The following is a 12131-nucleotide window of genomic DNA, read 5'->3' as shown; positions in this document are numbered from 1 at the left end:
CAAACCTGTACGAAGCATTGGCAAATGGCCCACTTTGGGTGCTATTACTCTTCCTTAGCCGGCTGCCCCTGTCTGAGCTATTGATCCAATCCAAGTTCAGCCCAGAGCTGCTTCTTCTCCCCTGCAATAGAAGAAACTATACTGAGTAACTATAGTAATAGCAGAGTTACTATAGTAATAACACAGTAATTATAGTAATAGCAGAGTAACTATGGTGATAACACAGTAATGATAGTAATAACACAGAAACTATAGTAATAACACAGTGACTATAGTAATAACACAGTAACTACAGCAATAACACATTAACTATAGCAATAACACAACAACTACACATTAATAACACAGTAACTATAGTAATAACACAGTAACATAGTCATAACACAGTAACTATAGTAATAACACAGTCGATATATTAATAGCACAGTCACACAGGCACACACACACACACACACACACACACACACACACACACACATACACACATTTACAAACACTGTACTGTACCTGTCCACACTGTTTCTGTAATTTATCATTGTCCAAGGTCATCAGCCTAAGATTGATTGAAAAAAAGAATTCTTAATAAAAGTGCCAACGAACACACACCCAAAATAAACACAGCCCTGCACAGCCAGTGTTCAGTATCGGTGAGCACACATGACTGATATGACACATGTGAGGAGCTCTTAATTCATGAGGTCATGAAGTTTCTGTCAACAGAAAATAAAAGAACATATGTTCCCGGGCAGCGCGATGGGGATAAAAATAAACATTGTTTTGAGTGCCTCACCGCTTGCCTCCGTCGTAGGCACTTCTGCAAATGCCAGAGAGATCTATGACCCCAGGTGTAAATCATTTAGTTCTTGGCTTCCTGGATTCGGTAGAGAGCCAATGAGTCGTTAATGTTAACAGTGCTTTGTGTAGGTCTAAACGATATCAGTTGAATTGTCCATAAAACCGAGACTTAGGAAATACCAGCAAATCATTCAGTATCAGCGGTTCATCCGTCACGAGCTCAGAAGTGAATGAAAGCCCACAGGCCGCGCAGAGCGCCACCCGAATGACGGAGTGACGGAGCATCAGATTTATCTTCACAGTGTAAACACGGCTCACATGCAGTTCACATGCCATCTGCTAAGAGCATTCTTGTAATCAGCGCCGGGATGTGAAGTGGAACGCGACATTCATTATACACCGAGTAAAGCCGCTGCCAAAACTGGCACCAGCCGCGGCGCCGCCTGTACAAGAGCCACGTCGCCCGACAGAACCCGCTCGCAATTTGGAATTCCTGGAGATTTCATGAGATTGTGTTCGCGATCGGCCCAGCAAAGAGGTCTTTCCATAGGCGGTATCATCTGCATTTTCTGGTGTAACTACAAACTGTATCTGGTGATGTTTTGTATTTTAAGCGTCCAGCGCTAAGTGTGGGAACCCTATTGCTTTTGTTCGGATTATAATTATTCTCTTAGCCATTCTGAAGGTGCCTGGCGCTCGGAAACCGTAAAACCCACGTACACTTAGATGATCCGAAACTAGGAAACCCAAAAAACAGGATTCATCGGCCAGATGGTGGCGCTATCAGAATCAGAAATACTTTCATAATCCCAGGGGGAAATTACTTATAACAAATATAACAAATACTTTCACATTATGCGTTTAACTTCTGAACCGCTGGTCAGAGATACAAAACTCTTGCATCCTGCGCCGCCCATTTGCGTCATGATAGATTTCCCGCCATTTTGGATTTGGTCCAAAACTTTTTTTTGTAACTCCTACAAATTTTGTCCCAATAAACAAAATGGCAACTGCAAATCAGCAAATCTCTCAGCAAATAAAATTAAAAGACAAGACTGAAAATTCACTACGACAGATGCGTCCATTGAGTGAACCACTGAAAGAGCCAACTAACTCCTCACACCAAACCATTTTGCAAAATGTTCAAGGACTCGCGCCTCAGGCAGAAGACATTTGATGTGATCCACGGTTTATGGAATCAGATAAACCTTGTGTAACAGAAGCATTGTTAACAGCAGAGCATTCCCCAGAACACATTCATCTGCCAGGGTTCTCCTTTCACAGCAAACCAAGATGTGTTTCATATGATGACGGCGAGCCTATGTTTGCTGAACTGAAAAAGCGGCAGCGTGGTGGTGCTGGAGTGTAACCCAAAATTGATCTACAAACACATTTCATTGCTCCAGCATTTGGTAATATCGTACGACTTATATTCAGTGTAACGGCTCTGAAAGCAACTGTGGCAGACCTGTATAGATCACCTTCATAAAACTTGATGCCTCCGTCAAAAGCTGATGTCTTTGGTAGATATATTAGTACATTTTCTGGAGGTAAAATAATAACGGGAGATTCCAGTGAAAATCTATTCAATGCATGTAGTGCATGCATGTTCCGCAGCATCGAGATTTTCTCAATTGGTAAAAGAAGCAACTACAGAAAATGTCACATTAATCGATCATGTGTACTTCAAAGATTTGACCACGCATTACATTGATGTTAAGGTGATGCCAACATACTTCAGCTACCAGACAGTATTGTAGTTGACATTTCTCCATGATAATGGTTGTTTCCATACATTAGGGGGGGCACCTTCGAGAAGGGCGTTCGTTATTTGTTCCATTTGCAATTAATTAAGCAATACCCTTTGTTTTACGTAAAGCTAAATATAAACTATGAAATATATATGAAGCGCAGTACTTGTTTGAGAGACACAATCTGCCGAGCATAGATGATGTAATGTTCTCCATGTTGAACTGCATCATAAACACCAAGGACGTCCTTTGTGATGTTTCCCTTTGTGAGGAATATGTACAAAATGACAATAAATGCATACAAACCCGTGCCACGTCCTCAGAAGAACAATTGGAAACACGAGTCAGGCCAAACAGCAAGGCCTTCCAGGAAATATTGCGATGACGATGATACTGTTGCAGGCTTTTTACACAGTATCACTCCCATCAAGATTTCCAAGAAAATCCTAAGACCTTGTTTAAATTTTTGCCTGCAAACTTCCCGTGCAGAATTTCACAATGGCGTCGTCTTTTCGTCTGAGAAGTATGCAACGTTTTTGCAAGCAGCCAGCAAAAAGAACCACTGCCGAAGCGCCGAAATGTTTGCAAGAGTTTGAGTAAGTGAACATATTATTTGTGGTTAATAGGGGTTTACGTTGTGAAGCAGTACATTAGTTATTATTTATTTCAGTTTTTTGGCTTGTTTTCACATTGGTGCAATTGCTGCAACTAACATAGCCTGCAGCTATATTTTTATTGTTGTGATTAAAAAAAAAAAAAAAAAAAAGATTCAGGTGCCATACTGTCTGTAAACTCTGCTACCAGGAAGGAGAAGTTGGCAGTAACAATATTGGACCAATACTAACCAAATAAATCTCCATGTTATAATGTAAACAAGCATAATTCCTTTGAGCAGCTTCCATTTTGGACTCACTAAAGGTCATAGAGTGTACGGTTTCAACTCTTAACAATAGTGTCTTTATTACTTAATGGCAGTATAACAACTTATTTCCTATGCGGAACATAAAGAAACATTTTTTAGAAATAAGAAACTTGGTCATGTCATGTTTCACTTGAATGATCCAGGCAAAGCTTGTTGGATTCAACTGAAAAACTTTACTGCAGAGAGGTCCTTTGTTCTGCTGAGGGAGGGGTGTGAATTGTACATTGACACCAAGAAAATGTACTAAGTCAAGGCTCTGCATTGGAACGTGTTTCTATAAGCTATTACTGCCATCTGCAGGGCAACTTATTTGGGCATCGATGTGCTTTGAAGACAGACAGACAGCCAGCCAATAATAATAATAATATTAATAATAATAAAACAATTATTATTATTATAAATAAATCAAAAACTGGCAATGTGCCTAAACACCAAAAATAAAAAAATATATATTTCTCAAAAATTCACATTCTAACGAGATAGCATTTAAGGTCAACATAATGTTTTCAAAATGTCATTGTTATATCTATGAAGCCACTTAGCGGTTGAGCAATACAAGGCAATTCAAAAATATGTTGAAACCAATAGACTATATGGTCACTCACGTCCAGAAGATAACTAACAACACAATGCGTCGCTAGCATCACTCAAATGCCCAAGCATTTAAATCAGTAACCAATAATTAAAACAAAACAAAAACAAAAACAAAACACAAGATATATCGACAACATTAACAATCATCGTCATCGTCATCGTCGTCGGCATCATCATGACAACAACAACAACAACAACAGTGACAAAATAAAAATAAAAATAAATAATAATAATAATAATAATAATAATAATAATAATAATAATAATAATAATAATAATAATAATAATCATTTAAAATGTCATTGGTTATAAATGTGTGCGTTTTCCGCGCACCGGAAGTCCGTCTGACGCGTGGCGTGCGCCCGCGTTCCTCAGCCAATCACGTTGGAGATAAACAGAAGGTTACGTCATTGTTATTGTTATTGTGCCACTGCCTCGCGCTTCGGCCGCACCGCGTCATACCTGCGTCTCGCCTCCATCGGAACGCTGCGAAAACCCCGAAGGACTCGGCCCACGAAGCCCCCCGCACCATGTCGCTGCAGAAGGAGAGTCCGTCCGAAGAGAGTCTGCAAGGTAACCCCGCGGTGTGGACGAGCACGGGGCTCGGGGCGGGAAGCCCGGAGCCCGACGCTCCCAAAACTATGACGCGGGGACATGACTTGACAATAATATCCAGTCATCCGTGCCACTCTATACTCTATTCATATATATATATATGTATGTATGTATGTATGTGTGTGTGTATGTATGTGTCTATATGTATGTATGTATGTATGTATGTATGTATGTATGTGTATGTGTATGCATGTATGTATATATGTATATGTATGTATGTGTGTGTATATATATATATATATGTATGTATATATGTATGTATGTATGTATATGTATATGTATGTATGTGTATGCATGTATGTATGTATGTATGTATATATATGTATATGTATGTATGTGTATGCATGTATGTATGTACGTATGCATGTATGTATATATGTATATGTATGTATGTGTGTGTATATATATATATATGTATGTATATATGTATGTATGTATGTATATATATATGTATGTATGTGTATGCATGTATGTATGTACGTATACATGTATGTATATATGTATATGTATGTATGTGTGTGTATATATATATATATGTATGTATATATGTATGTATGTATGTATATGTATATGTATGTATGTGTATGCATGTATGTATGTACGTATGCATGTATGTAAAGGACAGAAATCTCGGACCTCGTGCTGCTTTGTCATTGTTTATTTTGGTCAAAACAGCGTTGGATGTATTGCACAATCCTCGCAGGCCCAACGGGGAAGTACCACGTTCGCAAGAGAAACAGCCTGGAGCTGTCTCCACCGGCTCAAGGAAAATATATACTCAAGTGTTTATTGTTTTAATATAGGCTATTATGTTTTTTTTTTATCTATCTAATAAATAGATGATTGATCTAATTTGATGATGGTTTGTATTTAAAATGGAAAATGTATAATATGTTTAAAATGTACATCACTGAATCTATCTATATCTATATCTATCTATCTATCTATCTATCTATCTATCTATCTATCTATCTATCTATCTATCTATCTATCTATCTATCTGTCTATGTTGTTGTACGTTACCAAGTTTATAAATAGAGTGTGTCAAAAAACAGTCTGCAAAGCAAGAGTCCAGCTAAACATTTACAGCTAAAAGGGTCATCAAGTCCCCGCACCAGTGGCTGTTGCCGTTATTTCACAAGACACTCCGTCACCGACCAAACCAATGTGCTATGCTATTGATGATATCATTAACGGACAAGTGCGAAATATACTTGGACCTTCATCAGATGTTGTATTTGTTATTACAACGCCGTATATCGCTGGGCTCATTTGGAAGCCGAATAAGCCCGACGGTGTGCAGATCAGCACCGATAAGCTTTGTTTGGATAGCGCCCACACGGTTGTCCGATTTGTTTTTCCTCTCATAAGGTTCTTGGGTAGAACTCCACTTCAGCGGCACCTCGTGTCCCCATGAGAACCAGGACCAGACCTCGTCCTCCAACCCGGAAGGGGAGAAGGACCTGCTGGAGAAGATGCTTCTGGACGCGCAGCACGAGTCGGGCAGGAGCAGCTCCAGGGGCAGCTCGCAATGCAACAGGTAAGTGTTGGGCAGGGAGCTGCGAGGTCCTCGGTTTGGGGAGTGACCGACGCCGCGTCTGCCTCCAGTCATTTATTGACTCATTTGTTCCTGATTTGCAACAGCCCACACAGATCGGAGACTCCCATTCTGCCTACGAAGGGCTCAGGGGGAAGCAGCTCTCAGGTAAATCCATTTAATTGATAGATGGACGGATGGCTACAGCAGATGGATGGATGGATGAATGGATGGCTAGAAAGATTGATAGATGGATACAGTAGATAGATAGATAGATAGATAGATAGATACAGTAAATAGAGAGATAGATACAGGGTAGATAGATAGATAGATAGATAGATAGATAGATAGATAGATAAGTAGATAGATAGATAAGTAGATAGATAGATAAGTAGATAGATAGATAAGTAGATAGATAGATAAGTAGATAGATAAGTAGATAAGTAGATGGATGGATGGATAGATACAGTAGATAAATAGACAAATAGAAATGTCTTTCTATCAATCTATCCGTCTATCTATCTAGATAGATAGACAGGTAGATACTTTACTCATCCCTGAAGTGAAAAATAATAATAAAGCAATGGCATAAAAAAATAAAAGAAGAAAATGGCATTATATGGAAAAGGTGGAAATATACAATACAACGCTTGACTTTACACAATAAAATATGACAATATACACTTAACCCAACGTTTAACAACAAAATATATACCCTCAAAAAATAACAGAAAAACTATTAAAAATAAAACAAAAAATATAAATGACCTAAAAAAAAAAAAATATCATACACAATAACTAATGAAGTAAAGCAAGCAGTGAACCAGAAAGCCGAACCGAGGACGAGAAATAAATATATATTCAAAAATAATTCACAAAGAATTTCTCCTGGTGAGGTTTGTTGCACTTCAGTACAGATCATAAGAATAAAAAAAAAAAGAGAGAATATTTTTTTTAAATAAAATAGGATAAAAGATAAAATACTCACAATAAAATGAATGACACAACATTAAATAGAAGCCAAAAACGGAGAAAACACGGTTCAGAACTAAAATGACCCCGTAATCAGAACGACAATAACCCCAAAAAGGAAGCAGTCAGCGTACACCACTGTATCAACAGATTGACAACATGGAAGTTGTGTAACTTGTGAAAATGTGTTTTTGCTTTTTTTTTTTTTCAAGCTGTGTTGTAAACGTCTTTGTGATGTAACACGTTGGACCAAGCGTTCGATGTGTTTATTTCTAAACCCGTCATGTTGTTCATTTGTTTAGTCGGATGAAGATTCCCAAGAAGCAAGACGTGAAGTGGAAAACCTGACGACCAAAAACCCAGAATGGATCTGGGACTGGTCCAGTCGACCTGAGAACAACCCCCCAAAGTGTGTGGACTGTGTTTCCACTGTGTTCCCACTGTGTTCCCACTGTGTTTCAACTGTGTTTTTCACTGTTTCCACTGTTTCCACTGTGTTCCCACTGTTCCCACTGTTTCCACTGTGTTCCCACTGTGTTCCCACTGTGTTCCCACTGTGTTCCAACTGTGTTTTTCACTGTTTCCACTGTTTCCACTGTGTTCCCACTGTTTCCACTGTGTTCCCACTGTTTCCACTGTGTTTCCACTGTTTCCACTGTGTTTCCACTGCGTTCCCACTGTGGTTTTCACTGTTTCCACTGTTTCCGCTGTGTTCCCACAGTGTTTTTCACTGTTTCCTCTGTTTCCACTATGTTTCCACTTCGTTCACTTCGTTTCCACTTCGTTTACCACACTGTTTCCACTGTGTTTCCACTATTTGTCCACTGTGTTTTCACTGTGTTTCCCCTGCTTCCGCTGTTACCACTGTGTTTTCATTGTCTTCACTGTTACCACTGTGTTTCCACGGTGTTTCCACGGTGTTTCCACTGTTTCCACTGTTTCTCCACTGTTTCTCCACTGTGTTTCCACTGTGTTTTCATTGTCTTTTCACTGTTACCACTGTGGTTCCACGGTGTTTCCACTGTTTCCACTGTTTCCACTGTTTCTCCACTGTGTTTCCACTGTGTTTTCATTGTCTTTTCACTGTTACCACTGTGTTACCACTGTGTTACCACTGTGTTACCACTGTGTTTCCACGGTGTTTCCACTGTTTGTCCACTGTTTGTCCACTGTGTTTCCACTGTGTTTCCACTGTTTCCACTTTGTTTCCATTGCGTTCCCACTGTGTTTTTCACTGTTTCCACTGTGTTTCCACTGTTTCCACTGTTTCCACTGTGTTCCCACTGTGTTTTTCACTGTTTCCACTGTGTTTCCATTGCGTTCCCACTGTGTTTTTCACTGTTTCCACTGTGTTTCCACTGTTTCCACTGTTTCCACTGTGTTCCCATTGTCTTTTTCACTGTTTCCTCTATGTTTCCACTTCGTTCACTTCGTTTCCACTTTGTTTGCCACAGTTTCCACTGTGTTTTGCACTATTTGTCCACTGTGTTTCCACTGTGTTTTCACTGTTTCCCCTGCTTCCACTGTTACCACTGTGTTTCCACTGTCTTTCCACGGTGTTTCCACTGTTTCTCCACTGTGTTTCCACTGTGTTTTCATTGTCTTTTCACTGTTTGTCCACTGTGTTTCCACTGTGTTTTCACTGTTTCCCCTGCTTCCACTGTTACCACTGTGTTTTGCACTATTTGTCCACTGTGTTTCCACTGTGTTTTCACTGTTTCCCCTGCTTCCACTGTTACCACTGTGTTTCCACTGTGTTTCCACGGTGTTTCCACTGTTTCTCCACTGTGTTTCCACTGTGTTTTCATTGTCTTTTCACTGTTTGTCCACTGTGTTTCCACTGTGTTTTCACTGTTTCCCCTGCTTCCACTGTTACCACTGTGTTTTCATTGTCTTTTCACTGTTTCCACTGTGTTTCCACAGTGTTTCCACTGTTTCCACTGTTTGTCCACTGTGTTTCCGCTGTTTCTCCACTGTTTCTCCACTGTTTGTCCACTGTGTTTCCACTGTTTCCATTGTGTTTCCACTGCGTTCCCACTGTGTTTTTCACTGTTTCCACTGTTTCCATTGTGTTTCCACTGTTTCCACTGTGTTTTTCACTGTTTCCACTGTGTTTCCACTGTGTTTCCACTATTTGTCCACTGTGTTTTCACTGTGTTTCCATTGTTTTTTTCACTGTTTCCTCTGTTTCCACTATGTTTCCACTTCGTTCACTTCGTTTCCACTTCGTTTACCACACTGTTTCCACTGTGTTTCCACTATTTGTCCACTGTGTTTCCACTGTGTTTTCACTGTGTTTCCCCTGCTTCCACTGTTACCACTGTGTTTTTATTGTGTTTTCACTGTGTTTCCCCTGCTTCCACTGTTACCACTGTGTTTTTATTGTCTTTTCACTGTTTCCACTGTGTTTCCACTGTTTCTCCACTGTGTTTCCACTGTTTTCATTGTCTTTTCACTGTTTCCACTGTTTCCACTGTCTTTTCACTGTTTGTCCACTGTGTTTCCACTGTGTTTCCACTGTGTTTCCAGTGTGTTTGCACTGTGTTTGCACCGATGTGATAACAAGTGAGACAGTAGAAGCTCTCGGACGATGTCAATCCTTTTCCACATCTTCATCTTTAATTAAAGGAGGTTGAATACTGCTGTAGTTTTATTGATGCAGTTTCGGCTCTGGAGCTGCGTCAATAAGCCTCACCGGTGCAGATGCAGCGTGTGAAGTTCTTCATTTATAAATCATCATCAGCCCCCCCCCCCCCCCCCTAAAGTGGAGCAGAGCGCGGTGCATGTGTTGATATGCTGACATTATAGTGATGTGTATTGATCTGTAATAAATAAATTGGTGTGAATAATGGATGTGCCCCCCGCCGCTGCAGGGAGCTCTTGCTCAAGCACCCCAAGCGCTGCGCCTCCCTGAGCATCCGGAACACCTGCGTCATGAAGAAAGGAGGCGTCCTCTCGCCCGACTTCCTCAAGCTCTTCCTCCCCTCGCTCATCGTCTCTCACATACTGGCCGTCGGCTTGGGGTAAGCGGGCGACGCCCTTTAAACCCGTCTCCCACCTCGGCTCTGCGCGACTCTACAAGGGCGAAAGTGCTCCGAGGCGACATTTCGGTATTCTTTGAGAAAACGAATCCCCCCCGGAGCCATGGTTTTTCAACGGGTGCTTGTGTGCACACACGCGCGTTATTGTTTTGTTTTCCTTTCCAAATAAAGAATGTGCGCGATGCACCTTCTCTCTCTCTCTGCGTTGTCGTCTGCCCCCCCGATCAAAGACGGTCCGGACCGCATGCAGATGAACGCGATAAGATTTTTATTGAACTTTGGTCAAAATAATAAACAGGTGAATACATTGCCACCATGTTAGCAATCAATGGACAAAGACAATGCGTTATAATGTCCGTTTTTAATGTTTATGGTCGGTGTAGTCATTTTTTTTTTTTAAGCTTTGGGCTCTTGACAAGTCCATCAGTTAAAAGGGTCGTTTGACTTTCTGCGGGAGGAACGGCGGCGAGCGCGGCTCTGAAGAGTCGTAGATCAGCCCTGTTCTACATGAATCGCACCAAACGCGCTGACGCCGTCTTTCCTCTTTCACCTTAAATTAACCCTCAGTCGTTATTTTCACGTTATTTTGCCGGAGTGACTCCCAATGTCTCACATATTTCCTGACATGCCCCCCACCCCCTCTTCCTTTTCAGAATATACATCGGGAAGCGCTTGACGTCGTCCAACACCTACTGAGGGGGCTGCGGCTGCGCTGAGGTGGAGCGCCGCGGCTCGGCGGGCCTCGGAATGGGACACTGTGATAACGGAGGGGAAAAAAAAACCACAACGAAAGAAGATACATCTTTTATGTCACTACACTCCGGTTTGGGCACAAGGCGGAAGAGTCGGCCGTCGGTCGTTGCTGTCTCATCCGTCAAAAAGTGTCGTTCGCTACAAAGGTCCTTCGCTTGAGTCCAACCACCACCCCGCCACCCCCACCCCCCGCTCGCCACCTGTTGAAAACTGCACCCGCGGGAACTGAACTGGGAATGCATTTTAAATTTTAATCGCGTCGCTTTAAAGTGACTCCGCTCTCGAGTCGATTCTTTGCGTCTTATTCATGAAATCTCGGCGTGGAAATGAATTAGCGCCTTTTGCCTTTTATTATGTTTAAGGGATCGTGATTAGCCGACTTTTTTTTTTTGTTTGTTTTTTTGTTTCAACGATGACAAATTTCGAGCGGGCATCACTTTTTAATACTGTGAACATACGTAGGGATTGAGCATCAAAATTGCATTGTTGTTTTGTTTTCCTTTCCAAATAAAGAATGTGATCGATGCACCTTCTCTCTCTCTGCGTTGTCGTCTGCCCCCCGATCAATGACGGTCCGGACCACATGCAGATGAACACGATAAGATTTTTATTGAACTTTGGTCAAAATAATAAACAAGTGAATACATTGCCACCATGTTAGCAATCAATGGACAAAGACAATGCATTATAATGTCCGTTTTTAATGTTTATGGTCGGTGTAGTCATTTTTGCATTCACAACTAGAGAGAAGATCCACGTTTGCAGTATGCAGTTCAGGTTGGAGTGACATCCCTAACCAAATGAATAAGGGCACATGGACGAGGCCTGTCGGGTTTTCCTACTCATGAGATGGAGGCACTCTTTATTTTTATTTTTTTCTAATCACATCAACTGTACGGTGTGCAATTTTCCCCTCCTCTTTATATATAATGTGTTGTCATAGACGGCCACGCGTAGCAGCAGTATATGAGGACATAACTCTATAAAATAGGATTTAAAAATAATGCACATGAGGTTTGTAAAACGTTTTGGGGGACATAACTTGTAGCTGTCACTGATAGAAGTTAGGTATTAAGGCTAAAGATCCCTTTGTCCTGTGGCTCCATCTCCCAGCCTGCATCTCAAAACAAGGCTCAACTAGAAATAAAAAA

At 41.1% G+C, this 12131-nt stretch overlaps 1 protein-coding gene across 1 annotated transcript; it reads left to right on the top strand.

The window, feature by feature from the left end:
* Positions 1–4479: 4479 nt before the first annotated feature.
* On the top strand, positions 4480–11448 carry bnip4 (BCL2 interacting protein 4). Its single transcript, XM_080016266.1, has 6 exons — positions 4480–4635; positions 6049–6217; positions 6322–6382; positions 7489–7595; positions 10060–10209; positions 10881–11448. The coding sequence occupies exons 1-6, from the start codon at positions 4593–4595 to the stop codon at positions 10921–10923; spliced, it is 573 nt and encodes a 190-aa protein (XP_079872392.1). The 5' UTR covers positions 4480–4592; the 3' UTR covers positions 10924–11448.
* The last annotated feature ends 683 nt before the right edge of the window (positions 11449–12131 follow it).

Source organism: Zeus faber (assembly GCF_960531495.2).
Source record: "Zeus faber genome assembly, chromosome: 16".
Taxonomy (NCBI): Eukaryota; Metazoa; Chordata; class Actinopteri; order Zeiformes; family Zeidae; genus Zeus; species Zeus faber.
Note: the sequence above shows the minus strand (reverse complement) of the source record. Positions and strands in the feature narration are given on the sequence as shown.